The 21,508-nt window shown below is 35.9% G+C and overlaps 1 protein-coding gene across 1 annotated transcript; it reads right to left on the bottom strand.

Moving 5' to 3' along the window:
* Positions 1-107: 107 nt before the first annotated feature.
* Positions 108-20,758, bottom strand: LOC127423603 (putative pre-mRNA-splicing factor ATP-dependent RNA helicase DHX32). The gene is made up of 11 exons (XM_051668052.1): positions 20,441-20,758; positions 16,527-16,720; positions 15,894-16,266; positions 13,853-14,086; positions 12,977-13,070; positions 12,492-12,641; positions 8,215-8,406; positions 6,156-6,296; positions 5,890-6,080; positions 1,996-2,186; positions 108-294 (listed from the first exon to the last, which is right to left on the bottom strand). Exons 1-11 carry the CDS (start codon positions 20,672-20,674, stop codon positions 108-110), a joined length of 2,181 nt encoding a protein of 726 aa, XP_051524012.1. The 5' UTR covers positions 20,675-20,758.
* Between the last annotated feature and the right edge of the window lie 750 nt (positions 20,759-21,508).

Here is a 21,508-nt window from a genome sequence, read left to right as displayed (position 1 = left end):
CTGGATCCTCCTTTCAACAGTAACAATACAAAATGGTTTAACAATATTTACACAGGATTTATTTTAAGCAAATCTATCAGGGTTTCAGTGGCATTCAATAAAAAGGTTCACTGTATGACACATCGGTCATGTGATGCGGCTTCTTCCGTGTCCTTTTGTGTTTTCGTGGCAGCTGGCTGAAGCTTTGGTTTTGCGCTTCCTGCCCGATCGCCGTCCAGAATATGCTGCAGGATCTCTTTACTCTCACTTGCTGGTAGGTTACAGAAAAAATACTGTGGTGCCATTTGAGTAAACCTACAAAGCAATGAGACTTGGTATTTTTATGGCGGGAACTCTGAACCGGAACATATGCCATAATTTTCAAAACTGGCTTATACGCTTTAAACAGTAAACTAAAAATAGAATCAATGTTATATGAGAATCATGATTTTTAACCATAATCTCTCTCTTGACTGATGATTTTATCGTACTACAGAGAGTTAAAACATTTGTACACAAAACTGTATTTCAAAAAAATAGGATGCCACTTAAATTAAACATGCAATGTGATGAGGTCATGTGACAATATAACACTACTAGTTGAAACATTATTCAGTGCAAAAAGTTTTTAAATTTTCTCCCCAATTCCCATTACTTACTAGGTCCTCGTGGTGGCGCGGTTACTCACCTCAGTCTGGGTGGCGGAGGACAAGTCTCAGTTGCCTCCGCTTCTGAGACCGCCAATCCGTGCATCTTATCACGTGGCTCATTGTGCATGACACCGCGGAGACTCGCAGCATGTGGAGGCTCATGCTACTCTCCACGATCCACACACAACTTACCATACGCCCCATTGAGAGCGAGAACCACTAATCGCGACCACAAGGAGGTTACCCCATGTGACCCTAGCAACCGGGCCAATTTGGTTGCTTAGGAGACCTGGCTGGAGTCACTCAGCACATTACATACTATTTTTAAAATAGGCAGTATGCAGAAATATTGTGATACTGCTTATTTTCACGGCCAATACCGCAGATACAGACACTGTTTTTGTTTTTTTTTATATTGAGGATAAAATGGGTAATTTTAGCATTTTAGTATTATATTTAAAGGAATAATAAACATTTCTATGCTTAAACTTCACATTATCAGCCATATGTTTTCGTTCATGTATTGACATTTTAACAACACTTGTTAATAAACGACTGAGCGCTAAATGTGTCATTCAGCATTTTTGCAATTTGACAGGGAGGAGGAATAGATCTTATCGTACGCAACTATTTTCTAATATTTAATTTTTTTACTTTGAGGCTTATTTTATGTTTTAATGTTAAACGTAAACAAAATAAAATCACTAGCTAAAAAAAACGGGACAAAATCAATATTTTTATGGCAGGAACTCTGGACCACAATATATGCGATTAAAAACCATGATTTTTAACATCTCTTCTTGACTGATTAATTTATAGTCAAACCATTTTTATGCAAAATTGGATTTAAAAAATGCAATGAAAATGTGACAATATAGCATACTAAAGTGTGAAATGTATATCATTGCATTAAGCAGTATATATCATGTACTATTTTTTGTTAATAGTAGGCAGTGCTTGTCATGTTTCTGTTGTACTGGATTACTATAGGATGTCTAAATGTATACACTGCACAGTATTCAGTTTGTATTCCATTCCAAACACAGCTATAAATCTGTGTAGGTCATTTATACCCACTAACAGTTTCCAGGATATGCAGAATGTTAGTATTTTTTATTACAAGTATAGCAAAGGTGAGTGCACCTGATCAGGTATAATCCTCATGAATATTACAGGCTGTGTAATCTGAAAAGCTCTCTATTGTAAACTCAGATTACTTATGATGACACATTCATCAATCCCGCTGACAAAAAAATAATTACTCAGAATGTCACGTGGCATACTGTTTGCAGCAGGAGGAAACAAACTTTTTTAACCCTCCTCATTACAGATCATTTCAGGTGAAAAGGAGAGAACACACACTTACGCCTGCGGAGAGATTTGCGTGACCGTTCGAATGCAGTTGTTGTTGGAGAGGGTGTACTCGTGGAACAGAACCCACTCTGGCAGTCCCAGTTTATGTGCTTTTGCTCCGTAACCTGACAATGGGTGAACCTGAGCCACGTGTTTATTCAACAGCATGAAGTAATTCCCTGAGCCGTCCACATCTCTGGCGATCTGACAGACACATAACAGATGATGGGAGTCAAAAACACCAAAATGAGCTGCCTTATTAATGAATGACACTTCAAATTCAATTAAATTACACTATTGAGAAAATAAATGAGTGAACTAGTCGTTTTGACCTCAAAAGATGGTTTTCATTGAAATGTAATAACTCTAGGGGTCATATCGTGAACAAGAAAAAAAAAAAAAAGGAATCGTGAAAATATTAAAAACTAACACAAAATAAGTATTGTTTTAAAGCTTAGAAGCTGTACTTTACAATGCATGCAGGAATTATGACCAAATCTGAACAAGTGCTTTGAAATTTGCAGACAAATCAGAAGTGTTCCGTTTTGATAACTTATAAAAAAAGAAAAAAAGTTTGCACTGTACATATTATTGCAATCAGTAAAAACATTAAAAAATATAAACTCATCAAATAGTCATGTGTCATATGTTGTTGGAAAGCTCTCAAATCAGTAGAAAACTTGTTCTACCTATTTGTTTTACTCACAGATTAAAAAAAAAATAGAGCAAGTTATAACGAAGTATATGTCTTTGACAATTATGTTGGTGTTGCTTACATTCAGCGTTATAACGTCTGCTATAAGTACTGTTCATTATAGAGTCAAATTATCTATCGGGGATGGAGTGGGACAAAAAAATCATCCCAGCAGAGGGCAATGGTAACGGAGACTCGCATGTGGTAAAAACAAACAGTTTTGCAAAAACGCTGAAATACGCGCCCGATTTTGAATTCATAACATGTATATTATAAAACAGAAAATAGCAGTGAAATGCAAGTTATGTGCTGGAGAGAAACAACTCTTAAGCGCATCAAACGGCACAATCACTCTTTCAAAGCACCTGATGAAGCAACAAAAGCTTATTATGATCTTCTTTGAAATGTTTATAATGTGCTCTCCTGCTGGACAACTTGGGTTGTGTTTTTTCTGCTTCAGCTTGTCGCCACTGATTTTCAAATGAGTTTCATCATGCAACACATTTTCACTGGGCTGTAAAGTGACGTCACTTAGTTGTTGCAGCCCTACATAGATCATTAGATAATCCACATGAAGCACAATGGTACAGATGGCCACCAGGAGATGGCGCAAAGTACATGACACAGACTTAATGACGACTCAAATGGCACAGAATGAAACTCATTCTGTGAAATCTCATTACTAAAATCATGTCTGCATGCTATGCAAACCTTTAGTCATTGTTGTGTTTGCATGTTTAATGAGTTATTATGTATGTTTTATTTGTTTGGAGATGTTTTTGGACATTATGATAAATTATTTTTGTAATGCTATAACTTTTGATTGCTTGGTTGTATCAACACAAACATTTTCTCAGATACAGCTGACATGATTGGGGAAAAAAAAAAAACAAAAGCAGTTTTTCAGAGCCACCTTATTTACACCCAGAGATATATAATGTCAAATAAGAAAAATCACAAAAAAAAGTAACTTTTGGCTAAATTTGTTTTGTGATTTTTCAGCAGTTTCTTAGGCTGAGTTAAAGAAAATGTTTCTTGTTTTTATGGATTCAGACATTTTTGCAGGACAACAATACAAAAATAATCATCAAGAATAAGATATTTGCAGTACATATTTGCCCTAATATTAAAGGTCTTACTAGAGAGAATTTTTTTTTTTATCTAGCATGGATTTTCTTGATAGAAAAAAAATATAATTGTGATGTTAACAGGTGCATGTAAAAGGGCTTGAAATAGCATTTGAGCTCAACATAAAGCTAAATGTTCACAGGAAAATTAACAATAGGTTAACTATTTCTGCTGCTCGAAAACACTTACAAACACTGTTCAAACGCTCCTCGGATTACATCACATATACAGTATATTTATCCAACTAAGTAAACTTAAAATCCAATTAAACAAATGACAATAAAAAGCAAAGTAATCTCATCAAGTAATCAAAATACTTTTTTAATGTAACTGTATTCTATATATACTTTAATGGAATAGAGTTACTAAATTTGTTTATTTTTAAGGAATATTTCAGGTTCAATACAAGTTGAGCTCAATTGACAGCATTTGTGGAATAATATTGATTACCACAAAAATACATTTCGACTCGTCCCCCCTTTCCTTAAAAAAAAACAAAAAAGCAAAAGGGAGCTTACAGGGAGGAACTTACAATGGAAGTGAATGGGATAAATTTGTAAACGTTAAAATACTGTTTCAAAATTATAGCCACAAAACGTAAACAATATGCATGCTAACAGGATTTTAGTGTGATAAAATCACTTACTAACCTTTTCTGTGTAAAGTTATATCCAATTTTACAACTTCGTTGTCATGACGATGTAATGTCAACAAATCCTAAAACCCTAAAATGACTCAAAATGATGATTTAAACAACTTTACAGCTCAAAAAATACATGAGTTTTAACAGAAGAATTAATGTAAGTGCTTTTATAAAATTATAAATCTTCACATTTTTGCCTTTAAACCCTCTAAAAATTGGCCCCATTGACTTCCATTGTAAGTGCCTCACTGTAACCAAAATTTTTGCATAATGTTGATTTTTGTGGTCATCAACATTATGCAACAAATGCTGTCGATTGAGCTTAACTTGGATTGAACCCGGAATATTCCTTTAAAATATATAATCCCATTACATTTATTCTGCTACTCCCCAACCCTTGATATACAGTATATTATATTTACGACAAATTTCCAATTTCATGATATACTGTGAAAACTCAAACTAAAATAAATCTGAGGTCACTTTTATGTTATTTCAGTTAGTTTTGGAATTATGCAAAAAAAAAAAAAAAAATTGTTTCATTTCAGTTTCTTGTCCAACCATGTTATTGCTTATATCTTAATGGCAAAGTGGCAAAAAAATGGCCTATTAATTGGAAGTGTCAAAGTGAAGTTGGTCATGTGGTTAAACATATTTGGTGCAAAAAAGTTTGCTAACATTGAGTGAAAAATTATGATCCATTTAAACCTTGTGCAACCTTTGGGACATTTTTGTCTTTTTCATTTTTGTTTTTTTTATCATTTTGGCTGTGTTAATGCCAATGGCATTCATTTTGCCAAAGGTGTGTATTTTTGGGGGGAATTTTGATATTTCAATCTCATTTCCTATTATACATCTATAATACACTGTGTACACAAAATAGTTACACATAGTTACATTTTTTATATTTTCCACCAGATGGCGCCATTTTTATCAAGTTTAGCCTATGGAGCAAATACATGCTTTTTCCCTATTTTCTGTTTGCTGTATTATAGAGCACTGCAGGCCAACTGAATAAATGATGCAGATAAACCTGTGTGTGTATGTTGGTATGGATGTCAGAGTGTGTTTTGTATGTGTGTATTGAGAAATGTGTGTGTGTGTGTGTGTGTGTGTGTGTGTGTGTGTGTGTGTGTGTGTGTGTGTGTGTAAAAAACAACAGTGGCATTATATAAACAAACTGGAATTTAAAGGGTTAAAATCCTGAAAATGAATGAATATTTGGTAGTTGTGATCAGGACTGATGTTGGCTAAAAAAAATTAACTAATTGAAAGTGGAAAATAACATTAATATATAATATTATTATGGCAGTTTTTGACGTAGACATTTTTGTCCTCGAAAGTAACTTTTTTATTGACGCACAAGGGTTCAGACGTGGCTAAAGCTTTAGAAAACGTATTAAATTTCTCAACAGTAAAAAGATTAATATATGCCTTCAGACCTGCATGAAGTATCCAGCGAGCAGCGCTCTCTTTATATTGAGTGCATTGGTCTTGGTGCCAAAGGCCGGTTCTGAAACAGGAAGCTCAATTCTCTTCAGGATGTCTGTTAACTCGGCCCTGATGGCATCTGCTGTCTGCAGGGCCGCATAACACAGGAAATAATCCCGACACCACTTCTCCTGACTGAAATCTGACAGAGAGAGACTGTAAATATTACACAAAAGCATCATAATTTGTCAATAATGTGAGTGTTGCATTGACTCACGTGGTTCCCTCTGACTGCGTTTGAAGGTGTTGTAGATGTTGATGAGGGTGAAGTGGTCGCCTTCGGGATGCTGGAACTTCATATGACAGCGCATGGCTTCTGTTACCATTCCAACGGGAGGCTCTATGAAGCAGCTCGGTGCTGATGCAGACAGAGAAATGCAGGGTTATTATTTAAACATCCAACAAAGTCTCATTTCACTACAATTAACATGGATAGATGACAAACTTATAGAAGCTTGAGTGTTTTTCAACCATTTTTTAAACACTAGGTGTTTAGTGTTAAAACGGTAACAAGGTCATTGAAAAATAAGTCAAAAAAATATATATTTTTGAAAATCTACTTTAATAAACACGTGTCGGGTATACATTTTAATTTGAGTCCATGTTAGTTTTAAATACATTTCTGAAAAACTATTTATGCCATTTTTCTACAAATACATATGAAAATATTCAAATACTTTAATTTCTTCTTAAATACATGAGTGTACACCACTTAATTATTGATAAAAAAAAAATAAAATAAAAAGTTTTCAAACATATTTTAAGGTACTTGTTTATTTATTTTTAATTTTGTGAATTTTTGAGACATGAATATCAAGAAGTTTTCTAAGCATTAGTCCATTTGACCTGAACAAAATGTGCCTTTTCATAAAAATGTCAAAAGATTATTAAAAAAAAAAGCGTCACACAGTCCTGAGGATGTAAAACCAACTTGCATGTTGATTACACCAAATAACTTGGACATTCCAAACTACTTATGGCAACATTTATTTTTATCAAGTATTGGAGTTTTTAATACGATTTTTTTTATTTATCTCCGGACGGTTACATCACTTAGAAATGTTTGACATTAAAGGGATAGTTCACACAAAAATGAAAAGTCTCTCATTTATTTAACCTCATGTCTTCCCAGATGTGTATGACTGAACACAAAATAAGAGTTTTAGAAAAATATCTCCGCTCTGTTGGTCCATACAATGCAAGTGAACTTTGAAGCTAAAAAAAGTGCATAAAGGCAGCATAAAAGTATCCACATGACTCCAGTGGTTAAATCTATATCTTCAGAAGCGATATGATAGGTGTGTGTGAGAAACAGATCAATATTTTAAGTCATTTTTTACTATCAATTCTCCTCCCTGCCCAATAGGTGGCGATATGCACAAAAAATGTGAATCACCAAAAACACAAGAAAAGAATGTGGATGGGGCGTGGGTAGCTCAGTGGTAAAGACGCTGGCTATCACCCCTGGAGTTCGCTAGTTCGAATCCAGCCAGGTCTCCTAAGCAACCAAATTGGCCCGGTTGCTAGGGAGGGTAGAGTCACATGGGGTAACCTCCTCGTGGTCACTATAATGTGGTTCGTTCTCGGTGGGGTGAGCTGAGCGTGGTTGCCACGGTGGATAGCGTGAAGCCTCCACACGCGCTATATCTCCATGGCAACGTGCTCAACAAGCCACGTGATAAGATGCACGGATTGACGGTCTCAGACACGGAGGCAACTGGGATTCGTCCTCCGACTGAGGCGAATCACTACGAGGACTTAAAAAGCACATTGGGAATTGGGCATTCCAAATTGGGAGAAAAAGGGGAAAATCAAAAAAAAGATTGTGGAAGTGGAAGGGAAAGTGGGGATTTATATAAACAAAGATAATTACATATTGATCTGTTTCTCTCCCACACCTATCATATCGCTTCTGAAGACATGGATTAAACCACTGGAGTTGTATGGATTACTTTTATGCTGCCTTTATGTGCTTTTTTGACCATCAAAGTTGTGTTCACCATTCACTAGCACTGTATGGACCTACAGAGCTGAAATATTCTTCTATAAATCTTCATTTGTGTTCAGCAGAAGAAAGTCATACACATCTGGAATTTCATTTTTGGGTGCACTATCCCTTTAAGCCACAGACAAAATCAAAATGACTCTGAACTCAGAAATTAGGAAGAACTTATTCATAGGAGAAGTGTAATGAAGTAATTGTTTTGTGTAAATTGCATTCTTATTTTTGAATAACATTAAGTAAAAAACAACTGAGCATCATGTCATTGACTCACCTGCAAGCATTGCTGCGATGGTTAGCATCTCACTTGCGCAGTCAAACTCACAGGACGCCAGCAGAGCTTTAGCCATCTGTGGATCCAGAGTAAACTCTGACATTATGATGCCAATCTCAGAAAGGTTTCCATCATTGTCCAAAGCAGCGAGATAATCCAGTTCCTCCAATGCCTGCATGAGACACTCAGGATCTACAAACACAAAGAAGTGTTAGTAGGATACTGGAGTTAAAGAGAATGTCCTCATTACGTCAAACAAAGAAGAGAAGAAATACAGTTGGGATCAAAAATCTGTGACCACATTGATAATATGACATAACAATCAAATAAGCAATATTTAATATTAATAAACAAGGATTTTGAAAAATGTGAAAAAGAAACTTTAAGGTAAAATAAAAATATACATAAATATATTACAACTATGCTCTATTTTGTGATCACTAATCAAATATGTCACATTGAGCATGTTAAATCCTTGGCACATAAATTCAACATTTCTTGATTTAAAAAAAAGGTATGATTTTCAGTCTGATTCCTGAACGAATGACTCTTATGAGCCGGTTCATTTGAATCTACAGGTAAAACATACAGCGTGACCAGTGTGGTCTGATTCCTGAACGAATGACTCTTATGAGCCGATTCATTTGAATCTACAGCGTAAAACACACAGCGTGACCAGTGAGTCAGATTGCCGAAGGAATGACTCTCATGAGTCGGTTCTTTTGAATCTAAAGCATAAAATATGCAGCGCATCCAGTTCAATCTCATTCCTGAACGAATGACTCTTATGAGCTGGTTCATTTGAATCTACACGTAAAACATACAGCGTGACCAGTGAGTCTGATTCCCGAACGAATGACTCTCATGAGTCGGTTCTTTTGAATCTACAAGGTGAAACATAAAGCACGAACAGTGTAGTCCGATTCCCGAACGAATGACTCTCATGAGCCGGTTCATTTGAATCTACAGCATAAAACATGCAGTGCATCCAGTTCAATCCAATTCCTGAACGAATGACTCTTATGAGCCGGTTCATTTGAATCTACAGGTAAAACATACAGCGTGACCAGTGAGTCTGATTCCCGAACGAATGACTCATGAGCCGGTTCATTTGAATCTACAACGTGAAACATAAAGCACGAACAGTGTAGTCCGATTCCCGAACGAATGACTCATGAGCTGGTTCATTTGAATCTACAACGTGAAACATAAAGCACGAACAGTGAAGTCCGATTCCCGAACGAATGACTCTCATGAGCCGGTTCATTTGAATCTACAACGTGAAACATAAGCACGAACAGTGTAGTCCGATTCCCGAACGAATGACTCATGAGCCGGTTCATTTGAATCTACAACGTGAAACATAAAGCACGAACAGTGAAGTCCGATTCCCGAACGAATGACTCTCATGAGCCGGTTCATTTGAATCTACAACGTGAAACATAAAGCACGAACAGTGTAGTCCGATTCCCGAACGAATGACTCTCATGAGCCGGTTCATTTGAATCTACAACGTGAAACATGCAGCGCATCCAGTTCAATCCGATTCCTGAACGAATGACTCTTATGAGCCGGTTCATTTGAATCTACAGGTAAAACATACAGCATGACCAGTGAGTCTGATTCCCAAACGAATGACTCTCATGAGCCGGTTCATTTGAATCTACAATGTGAAACAAAGCACGACCAGTGTAGTCCGATTCCCGAACGAATGACTCTCATGAGCCGGTTCTTTTGAGTCTACAGCGTGAAACAAACAGCGCTACCTCCTGAACGAACGACTCTTATATCCAGTTTCTTTTTTTTTTTTTTTTTTTTTTTTTTTTTTTTGTGAATGATAAACACAGTGAACCGCAAGTAATGCATTTTGTTATGTCCGACTCTAAAAAACAAAACAAAAACAATAACTTTCATTGTGTAACCTACTTAAGTGACTTAAGTGAGTATTTACTAGATGGTTGTTGATATGCCATTGTGTAGTTATAGATGCACATTTTTGGACCCCGCTGTACCTTGAGCTAAAAGTCATGCAAATTTGTACTTGAGAAAAATGTGACTTATAGCCAATTAACCTAAATGAAAGCCAATTTTTTGGATGAGAGCTGTTGCATTGATATCTTTAGAAAGGCCATATTCACATGTGAAAACAGGGTTGAGCTCTTCTCTCTCTTCCTGTGTATTGTGTCTGTTTGTAGACAGAGAGCTGTGATCACTAATAAACTGAACTCTCTCTTCTGAGCTTCACACACAAAACCATGAGACCACAAACAATGAGTCTGAATGCAACAGACAGCAGAACTGTCAGGTCAGCAAACTCACGCATGACCAAACCTCAACCAGCAAACCTGATCCATCTGTACCCAAACAACACAACTGTTTCTTTACCTTTTCACATGAGACTGTCATATAAAACCTTAGTCATTTCTTAAAATAAAAGTAACAGATTACAGGAAGACTGGGAAAACTTTTGGATTACACAGACTGAAATACAATTACATCTGCTTATTTAAAGTCATAGTTCACCCAAAAATGAAAACTCTGTCATCGTATATTCACTATAGTTACTGTTGCTAGCAAAATCCAGGCTGTTCAAGTGGATGGTGACAAAGGGCTGTTAAGATGAATATAAAGGAATAACAAAGCAGTCTTGTGCAATATATTCCAAGTCTTCTGAAGCCACACGATAACTCAGACCCAAATTTTAGTAGTTATTCACTGAAAACCTTCCCTTCCACCCTATCGCTCAAATCTCATTCATGCTGAGGTACATAAAACCTGGCCAGTTCATGGGGGAAAAAATTTAAATAAAATGTGGATAAATAAATAAATGTGTTTTTTTCTTTTCTTCATTTTTTGATTATAAATGATGTCTTAAGACAGCATTGTTTTAAGTACACACATTGTCTGTTTAGTAAAAGTTGTCTTTATTTTTCAGTAGGTATTGTTTAAGATCAAATTAAATTACAAAAGCAACCAATTACTGAATCAAATGCATCATTGAACTGTTAACCTGTGCAGTAATAATTGTTTTATTTTTATTTTAACTCTCAGAGACCCAAGCATTGACATTTATGATCTATTTTTAGGAAGTCACTGATTATAAAAATCTACATTTTTAAGTAGATTTTGTTTTGGGAAGTCTTTAGCAAGCTGTGAAATTCAATATGCAAAACGATTGTTGTGATACAGTACAGAGTTTCAGCTACTGTTATGTTTATTTATTTATTTACCATTTTTAATAATAATAATAGCAGTAAAAATAGGCATTATATAAATGCTTTAAACAAACATCGCAATTCTGCTATGTTGGGTCCCTGAGGGGTAATAATTACTTTTATTAGAAATAGTTGCTAATAATAATAATATAACTGTAAGCAGCAATTATAGGGTCATGCACCAGCATGGCAACCACTGCACAACCCAAAGATCTCACAGAACAAACACAGATCACATTGTCCCTGGATGGCTTTGAACCCATGACGTTCCATTCCACAATTCAGTGTGCTATCCACTGCACTGCAGTCAACAAAGGGACATACCAAGCTTAGATGAATCACAGCCGAGCACAGCTGTTACCATGATCAACTTTATATTCATGTAATGAAAAGCCCAGCCTCCATTCAGTAAGCACAATACAAAAATTTCCAGAACTACACACATCTCTCATGCATGACTTGCTGAGCCACCAAAAGGAACATGCTTTTTTTACAGCGAAGCACAAAAGTCACCATGGTCAACTTTGTATTGATGTAACTTTTCAACAGTTATCAAATTCAGAATCTGATTATGGAAAAGCCCAGCAACTATTCAGTAAGAACATTACAAAAATCAAAAGAACTACAAAATGTTTTACAGAACATCCTTTTAAAGCTGCATGTAACTGGCAAAAATTAAAAATCTTGTTTCAGCCCAATAGTGGATTGACAGGTTCAACTTTCACCTTAGATATTTTTGATTTCACAAAACTCGCCTGGGGAGTCAAAAATCTATTATACAATATATCTACTCTAGTAACATGTGTATACCATTATAATGGATGCTACACTTATTAATGTAGCCTTAGTAGCCTACTTAGGAAATAAAAACAAGTATGACGGATAAAAACAGATCATGATGGCTATTTTACAACTCAGTATGTCAGAGAGACGTAAAACCATGATATTTTATGGGACGTTATCATACCTTAAAAATCTCATTTTTACACCACTAGTTGACACTTCCCTTCTCAGAAAAGTTCAATGTTGTTAAGAGAGAGCAATTCTCAAGTTCTCACCCACCTGGTCTGCTGATGAAGTCACAGTGTCCCAACCCAGCCAGCTCCATCCTCTTCAGATACAGCACTGTGGATGTGATGTTTGACTCCAGAATCCGAGGAAGAATCTCAGCGGGCATCAGAGTCTCCTCAGGATACAAACAAAAGCACTTGCCTTCAAATGAATAACAGGAGAATCTTTATTTAACACGGTCTTCATTCCTGCACTATACCAGAGAGAACACATTTAAGAAAAACAGCATGATCTCATGATAATTACATGACAGTGGGAATTACGTGGTTCTTTACACAAAGTAAGTATTTATGAACTGATAATCTGCCATTTTACTTATGTGTGTGAAAGTGAATTGTTGTAGCAGTGCTTCTAGTGTTCATTTCACCAGGAAACTGCCGTGACACGTACAATCAGCCACGCAAAAATCATCTTGCAAAAATGTAAGTATAGTACTGTGGTTGTTTTAGAAAAATCTGCTGAAAGTTGGCATATACCCGTTGATCCAGTGAGCTGTTTGCGGATTTCTGCTTGACATTTACTGATGGGTTGGATGACCTCTGAACAAGCTCTCAGTCGTGGATTATACACCTACATACAAATTCCATAATAAGAGAACATGAATTTATGGTCACAAGACATTTGGACTATTCAACAAGCATAAAATTTTTTATTTAGATATAAAGTCAGAGACCACACTAAAAAACTAGGATTCAAAAACAAATTTACACCAGAAAATAAACAGAAGATTTTTTAAATATTGTGATGTAAAATGCATAAGAAATATTTACATTTTATTTTATATTTAAATAAAAAATATAATACAATATTTGTTCATAATCATAAAAGCTCGAGTACATGCTGCCATTAAACTCTATGGATCCGTCTGCGGGTCCACAGAGGGGCGCTATATCGCGAAAAAAGTTTACGTTTAAAACGCTAAAGTCCCCGTATACATGAGTCGGGCATGTGAGGTATCATTTGAAAGCTTAGAATCTGAACTTTTCAGAGATCACTTCTGCATTTATGTTACATAAAATTAAAAAAAAAGGCCTCAAAACCTTTACGTCGTAAATTAGCACCCTCTAGAGGTAATGGTGTAGAAATATTTATATAAAAATAAAAGTCCTTCACATAGCATCTTAATGGTAAAGTCATATATCAAATGAAAGCTCTCATTCTCAGGAATGTGACTGTTTGGTTTACTTTGTTGCACTTAATATCACAAAGTGAAATATGCTTTCATACTTTATTTTTTTACTCATGAGTAACAGTGTAAAGTCATATTTTTAACAATTCCGAAATTTTCAGCAAGTTCTTGAACAATTCCGTAAACACGTGATTTTCTGGAAATCATTTGTAACATCACTCACAAGTCTCTTTTCTACTCCAGTATCGATGACAAAATTAATGGAGTCCACTGGCCAGAAGAAATCCTCTGATTGGCTACAGGAGAGGAAGACCCGTCTACTCTTCTGCTGCCATTCTGTGATTGGTGGGCACATTCCATCATGACCTGGGCAGAGGGCTACTGGTACCAGCTGTCCCAGAGAAACACTCATTCTGGTCGCCTCTTTAGCAAGAATATTACAGGCACAGGCAACCTCCTGAAAAATACACCCCACACATATCATAAATCCTGTTAGTCAAAGGTGATAATTCAGCTTGAATATACTGTGGGGCGATAATATTTTAAATTTCTCAGTGCAAGTTATTCTTCTAACCATTAAAGCATGCTGATATTTCCAACAAAGAACATTTTCACTCTTAGGATTTCATTAATTTATGTAAAATCAATAACATAACTTTACTGAGCAGAGTTTACCACAGAAGAGCTGAGTGAACATAATCAAAATGCTGTTCTGCTGAACTCAGCAACTCAATGTTATCTCCATCATACACTATGTGCTTCGTTTGTTTTGTTTTTTGCAGGCAGTTCAAACCAACGCATTGCTAATGCAGCTTTTAAATGGAGTCGGAAATACTGTAATTACTGTACTAGTTCAGAGAACACGAACAAGCAAAGTCGTATTTGGGTCTATGAATTGACGCTCATTTTTTGGTCCGGATCTATAAAGTTATTCAAAAATACATTAAAGCTGCAATTCACACAAAACAATTACTGAAATACACCTCAATTATGATGATCATGCTTTAAATTTCTGAGTTCAAAATCATGAAAAAAAATAATTACAAAAAATATTCTGGGACTTAAAATTAAAATGACAAAATGGTGTAACCGTCCAGACACAGTAATAAAAATGTAAAGTATCTTTAAAAGCTGACATTCTTAAATAAAGAAAATAAATAGTAATTTGGAATAATAATTTATGATTATTTATTTAAAAAATAAGCAGTGTTTTAAAATATTATTAATATTTGGTGGTATAACCAACATGCAGGTAGCCATTCTGTTGTCATGTGACAAGAAACCCATAAAACAGAGAGGAACCCTTTAGTTTTTGACATTTTTATGAAAATGCACATTTTGTTCAGGTCAAATGGAGTAACGCTTAGAAAACTTCTTGATATCCATGGCTCAAAAATTATTGATATTTGTAAAAAAAAAAAAAAAAAAGGAAAAAAAAAAAGAAATATATATATATATATAACTTTGGAAAATATGTCTGAAAACTTTTTGGAAATGAATGATTAAGTTGCCTACACTCAAATGTATTCAAGGTGCAAGGAAAGTATTTTTATACCTTTTACTTTATAGTTACACCACATGCCATTTTTAAATTTTAAATAATGTTTTGGGGTACAATGCTAAACAACAATTGCTTTTTTTTTTTTGGCATAAATTTATGAAACCAAAAAACTTGAGTCAATGACAGGTCGTCCGAGGTCCGAGGATAAAAATTCGAAACCTTTTAACAATCTAGTTTAAAATGCACGTGTCAAGCTCGTAGAAATGAAATCTTTGTGTCCATGTTGATTTCACAAATTTTTGACAAACATTTATAGCATTTTCTACAAAAAAAAATTATATAATTTAATGTCTTTAAAAATGTCAAGTGGTGCAACCATCATGTAAAAGGTATTAAAATACTTTAATTGCACCTTGAATGCATGTGAATGTACACGACTTCAAGGTGAAAAATATTTTTCACAAATATCATGAATTTCTGACTGAAGAATATCAAGAAGTTTTCTCATGGTTACACTAAATGACCTGAACATAATGTGTCTTACAGCATAATATTACAACAAGTGGCTGCAAAGCTAAATACATTTTACGTTCCTTGTTCCGACGTTACAGGATAAATTACATAAAATGACAACTGCAAGACCAAGCAGAAGACTCTGCCGAAGTCTACCTGTTTGGAACAGCATGAGGGTGAACAACTGATGACAGAATTTTCATTTTTGTTTACACTAGCTGTTCTAATTCATTAGCACACTCCATCTCACCTGTTCGGACGGCAAGAACACCGCCACATCTCCAGGCTCTCTGGATCGATGGACCTCCAGTGCAAGTCTCAGTGCCGAGTAGAAGCTCTCCATCCTTCTGCTGTTGCTGTAGACCACCTCACCCGCGCACGAAGCCTCCACATGCAGTCGCGGGACGTTTCCGTACTGCGTGAGGAGTGTGTCTGGTGCGGGTGGAGCCGACAAAACCACCACTCTGAGCTCAGGACGCTGGAGAAGAACCTCTCTGAGCAGAGCCAGCAGAACATCAGTGCTTATGGTCCTCTCATGGGCCTGGTCTATCACCACCACCCCATAATGCTGCAACAGAGGATCTGACATCATCTCCCTCAGCAGTATGTCATCTGTACAGTACCTGCAAACAAAGGATGTATGTTTGGTTTTAACATTTAAATATCAATATGCTCCAAACTACAGTATATAGATGTACAAAGATGCAGATAGTGAAGGGAAATCAGCCAACAAGGGTCCAGCATACATTTGAACTCCTTCACTATGATTTATTCACATATGGTAATCATTAAAGATGGTATTACCGTCACTGTCCCATGGTACCATCACAGTATTCTTTTGTAAGAGAAAAACAGGTCATGAAATAAACGTTTATTCACAGACCTGAGTATAGTATCATGTGAGCAGCATGTCTCGAGCGGTATATTGTATCCAACCTCATGGCCGATGTTTACATCCATCTCATCAGCAACACGGAGGGCAAAATCTACAGCCTGCTGTCTGTGAATCTGGCTGCACACCACCACACCATGCTGAAACTGCGCAGACAGACAGAACTCTGCACACCACTGAGGGATCTAAACAAAACATTAACACACATTAACACCTTCTGTACCTGAAAACATTAAAACGGACTTGACTGGCACATAAACACTCAGGGAAGCTATCAGCAAAACTGGCTATTCTAATAAAATAAAATAAACAATTAAATAAAAGATTATATAAAAATAAAATAAAATAGAAAAATAAAGTAAAATAAAAAGAATTTAAATTATAATTTTTCAATAGAAAAATAAATTATAAAAAATAAAACAATTTTATAAAAAATAATAAAATTGAAAAATAAAGTAAAATAAAAATGTTAAATTAAATATTCTTTTTTTTATTTCTAACAAAATAATAAATTTTTAAATAAATGAAAATAAAGTAAAATAAAAATACAAAATGTAACTACAACAAATATAAATATAAAATAAAAAATAATAAAATGAAATAAATAAAAGTTATTTATAAAAAATAAAATAAAAAGTGAAAAAAATTAAATAAAAATTAAATTATATAAAAATAAACTAAACATAAAAATAAAAATATAAAAATAATTATATTAAAAAAATAATAAAATAAATGATATTTTACTTGTATAATTGTATTGCTTGTTTGATTAGAGGTGTGCTTTTACTTTTCCAAGCAATCGGACATAAAATTTTCACTTGGTGGATGATAAAACAGGCACCAGTCTGCCTCTAAACAAAGTCACATTTATTTAAAGTATAATGTTGGTACAATGAATGCTTTGGGTAAAGAATTATAATTGGATTTGCCACTTCGCTGACAGAGTTACTCTGTGAAATAAACGTATTTCTTTTGGATAAAACAAAAATTCTGATAAAGTCGAAACACATTTTCACTAATTTCATTTTTTTTTTTTTAGCAGAGCTGTTGACGGACTGTTTTTTCCATGCTGGTCTATTATTCAGGAATTATCAAGTATTTTCGATAAGCTCGCCTTTAAACTACATCACTGGTCGATTTCATGTCAATCAGACCTTGCAGTTTTTCAAGCTGCAAAGTGGAGAAATGGGCGAGAAAAGGCCCAAACAAATCAGTCTAGGCCTTTCTCCATGTGGCACACTAAAAGTGCTTTGGTGGCAGTATCCTGTGAATGGTTTTTCTCTGCAGGTGGTCCACATTAAGGTCGGTTCTTGACTAGGTTTAACAGCTGCAGGTTTTAGGCCTTCAGTTGTGCAGTCTGGAAGACTTTAGACGATTTCTCACATAGAAACAACAGCATCTGCTAAACAGGGATGGACAAGTGAACTTAAAAGATGCAATGTGTCTTATTTCCATTGAAAAGGCTACACAATACATATGCATCCATCCCAATTACAAAACCATAATACAATATTCAATTATGCTCTCATGCATTAACGGTCCTCCAAACAACAAATTCTACAACTGATCTGGAACCTGGCAAAATTGCATGTCATTTAAAAACAAACTCATTTAAACAGATTGGTGGAGTATGCTTGCTTAATTTTCAATCAAGAATCTGAAACATCAGGAGCCTGGGTAGCTCAGTGGTAAAGACGCTGACTACCACTCCTGGAGTTTGTGAGTTTGAATCCCAGGGTGTGCTGAGTGACTCCAGCCAGGTCTCCTAAGCAACCAAATTGGCCCAGTTGAGTCACATGGGGTAACCTCCTTGTGGTCGCTATAATGTGATGACCAAATTTCACAAAGTGCGACTAAAAACTTTTGTCAGCCACAGGATGATAAATCTTCAGATTTCACTTGTCAGTGATTGAGTAGTTGTATATTACATGCTTTATTAATATGCGCTCAACTGAAACACTTCTGTGAGACACACGGTGAACTGCCGCTATTCTTAAAGAGACAGTACCGCTTTAGCATGTGTTCTACAGTACATAAATGTAAATACTTGTAAATAGTAGGCTACAAATTATGCATGTAAACAAAAAACATGTAAAAATATTTGCATATGCAATATAATATATGCAATTTCAAGACACCATATGTATTGATGGAATATATGGATTTGTAAATTTTTTGAAAGCTAAAATGTGCCCAGAATGACCAAACACTAATGATCAAATAAAATGGGTAAAATTTATATTTTCATAATGCACCAAGTTAGGTCTCGTGTATAATTTACAGCATTAGCGGAGAGAGAATTTCTTTCATAGGCAAGCACAATGGACATAACTGAAACATACCCAAATTAACTGAATGGAAAGCTTGTGAATCGGAGTCGAATCGGGAATCAATGCCCACCCAAACAAATATCACTCCTGAAAGCCTGTGACATCCTCAATCTTTACCTGTTCAATGGCATATTAATTTCCAAACAAGCAAAACAGACACTTCAAACCCTCCCAAACACTATGGCACTACGGCGGTGTGGCCTTCTAGGGTGCAAAACATTATTAGTGTGCTTAAGTTAAAATAGTGTGTGCATAACTGTTCCTGCTCGACCCGCTCCGAACGGGACTCGAACTGGCATCTCGTGCATGGGAGGCGGGTGTGCTAACGAGGAGGCTAAAGGCTACAGCCTCTAGCATCAGTCGCTAGTGCGCCTCTTGTAGCCAGGGGAGTGAGGTTTACACATACCACACAGCTATCACATACCAACTGGCTCCCTGTACACTCACCCCCTAAACCTCGGTCCCATCCGGGTCACGGCACCACTGTAACTGGTCCTGCTCGACACGCTCTAAGAGGGTTTCGAACCGGAGTCTCCAGCATGGGAGGCGGGTGTGCTAACAGGAGGCTAAAGGCTACAGCCTCTAACTTCAGTCGCTAGTGCGCCTCTTGAGGCCAGGGGAGTGAGGTTTACACATACTGCACAGCTATCACATACGAGCTGGCTCCCTATACACTCACCCCCCAAACCTCACTCCCATCCGGGTCACGGCACCACTGTAACCAGTCCTGCTTGACACGCTCTAAGAGGGTTTCGAACCGGGGTCTCCAGCATGGGAGGCGGGCGTGCTAACAGGAGGCTAAAGGCTACAGCCTCTAACGTCAGTCAGTCGCTAGTGCACCTCTTGAGGCCAGGGGAGTAAGATTTACACATACTGCACAGCTACCTACCAACTGGCTCCCATTACATGTGCTCTGTAAATGTCTTGGCTTGTTTGGATTTCAACATTACTCTCGGCAAACATCAAATCAATTGCACATTTTAAGAGAAGGAACAACCAAAACTCTTCAAAGTGCATTTGCAGACACCTGGTAAACAAACCCATATTGCCTGAAATTAGTTAAACGCATTAAAAGTTTCTTTGGCATTATGACATTTACCATTTTACCAAAAAAAGTATAAAACTTGATATAACCCTCTGATGCATGAATTTTTCAATTATGAACTTACAGTTTTTAATATCTTATATATAGTTTCATTAAACTTTAAAAACTGCAATATAATCATTTATGCATTGATCAAAATGATGCATTTTGAGAGGGTTACACATCTGTTCACTACAATAACAAATAGTAGTATATAATCCAGTGGTACCTGGTGCATCACCACTTTTATCAGCCAAGTTGAATTTATGTTGTCATTAATAATAAAACACAATGACACACAATGAGGACAGTCTTATAAAATAATGAGTAAGGGTCAAAGGTGATCACCTATGGTGGTTCGGATGTAAAATCACACTTTGAATGGTTAAAATGCCTTTTAAAGCTCTATCCACTAGGAACCACGCAGGTTTAATTCGTTTATAAAGGTGAAAAGTGATCAATATAAACATGCATATGGCTTAATAACTCACCTGTGTGCTTTTGCCAGTCTTTGTTGTGCCTGAGACTATAAGAATCTGATTATTTTCAAGAAAAGTCATGAATTCATGTCTACATTTCCAAACAGGCAGAGTTTTTCTCTCCTGCAGCAGTCTGTAATATCTGGAGGAATATGGTAATCCATCAAACTGATTGAGCTCCAAATCATCTCCAAACTCAAAGATATCATCGAGTTCTTTTTCTGATATTTCACTGTTTCCAGCCATATTATTACATCAACTTCATCTGTGAAGTTTCTCTTCTAAAAACAAGCTGCCCTCTTTCAGAAATATCCCAAAAGTGCCTTTAAACGTCAGTTTTAGTCTTTATTTACTGTTGGAAACACGTTGGGAATCTCACACTCTCGTCTGGAACACGCCGGTGTGCTCTGTGCGCGCACTCGTGTGCTGCGGTTACGCGCCCGGTTAATCCCGTTATAATAGAATTCACTGCGCCTGTTTACTTTGTCCGGGCTTTTCTATGACGTGAGGATTCATGTTGGATCATGCAAGTAACATGCATTTTTATTTGACGTTTTTATCAACAGTTGGCTATATTATGTGTTTTCTTTTTAATACATTTTATTAAAGTTTCATGACACCTCATTGCACAGAATAGCTTGATTGGCCTCCACAGATCAAAAAGAATATAACTATTATATATGGGTATACAACTATTAATAATGTTCTATCTAACAATTTTAATAGCCTAATGCAGCAATTCCACATTTAAATAAATATGTATAAACCGACAAACCTATAAATGAGCTAAATAAATGGGCAAACTGTGTTTTAATTAGGTTTAATTATTAATTAGATTGCTAATTTTTAATGTGCCCATATATTTTATAACATTTTTAGAGCACTGAGCAGCAACATCTGTTGTTTTAAAATGTGCATTATAAATAAATGACTTGACTTAATAAGTCTTAATTAATTTGGCATACAAATTTCAATGATGTCCATGTTATCAGTCAGCTACCCCAAATACAAACTGACTTAATTGCACAAAATAACTAAGGTAGCAAGTCAGTTCACTGTCGGCCATCTTTGGGAGGATAT

This window comes from Myxocyprinus asiaticus, chromosome 32, assembly GCF_019703515.2.
Source record: "Myxocyprinus asiaticus isolate MX2 ecotype Aquarium Trade chromosome 32, UBuf_Myxa_2, whole genome shotgun sequence".
In the NCBI taxonomy this organism is placed as follows: domain Eukaryota; kingdom Metazoa; phylum Chordata; class Actinopteri; order Cypriniformes; family Catostomidae; genus Myxocyprinus; species Myxocyprinus asiaticus.
The sequence above is the reverse complement of the archived record's forward strand: the minus strand, read 5'-3'. Positions and strand labels throughout refer to the sequence as shown.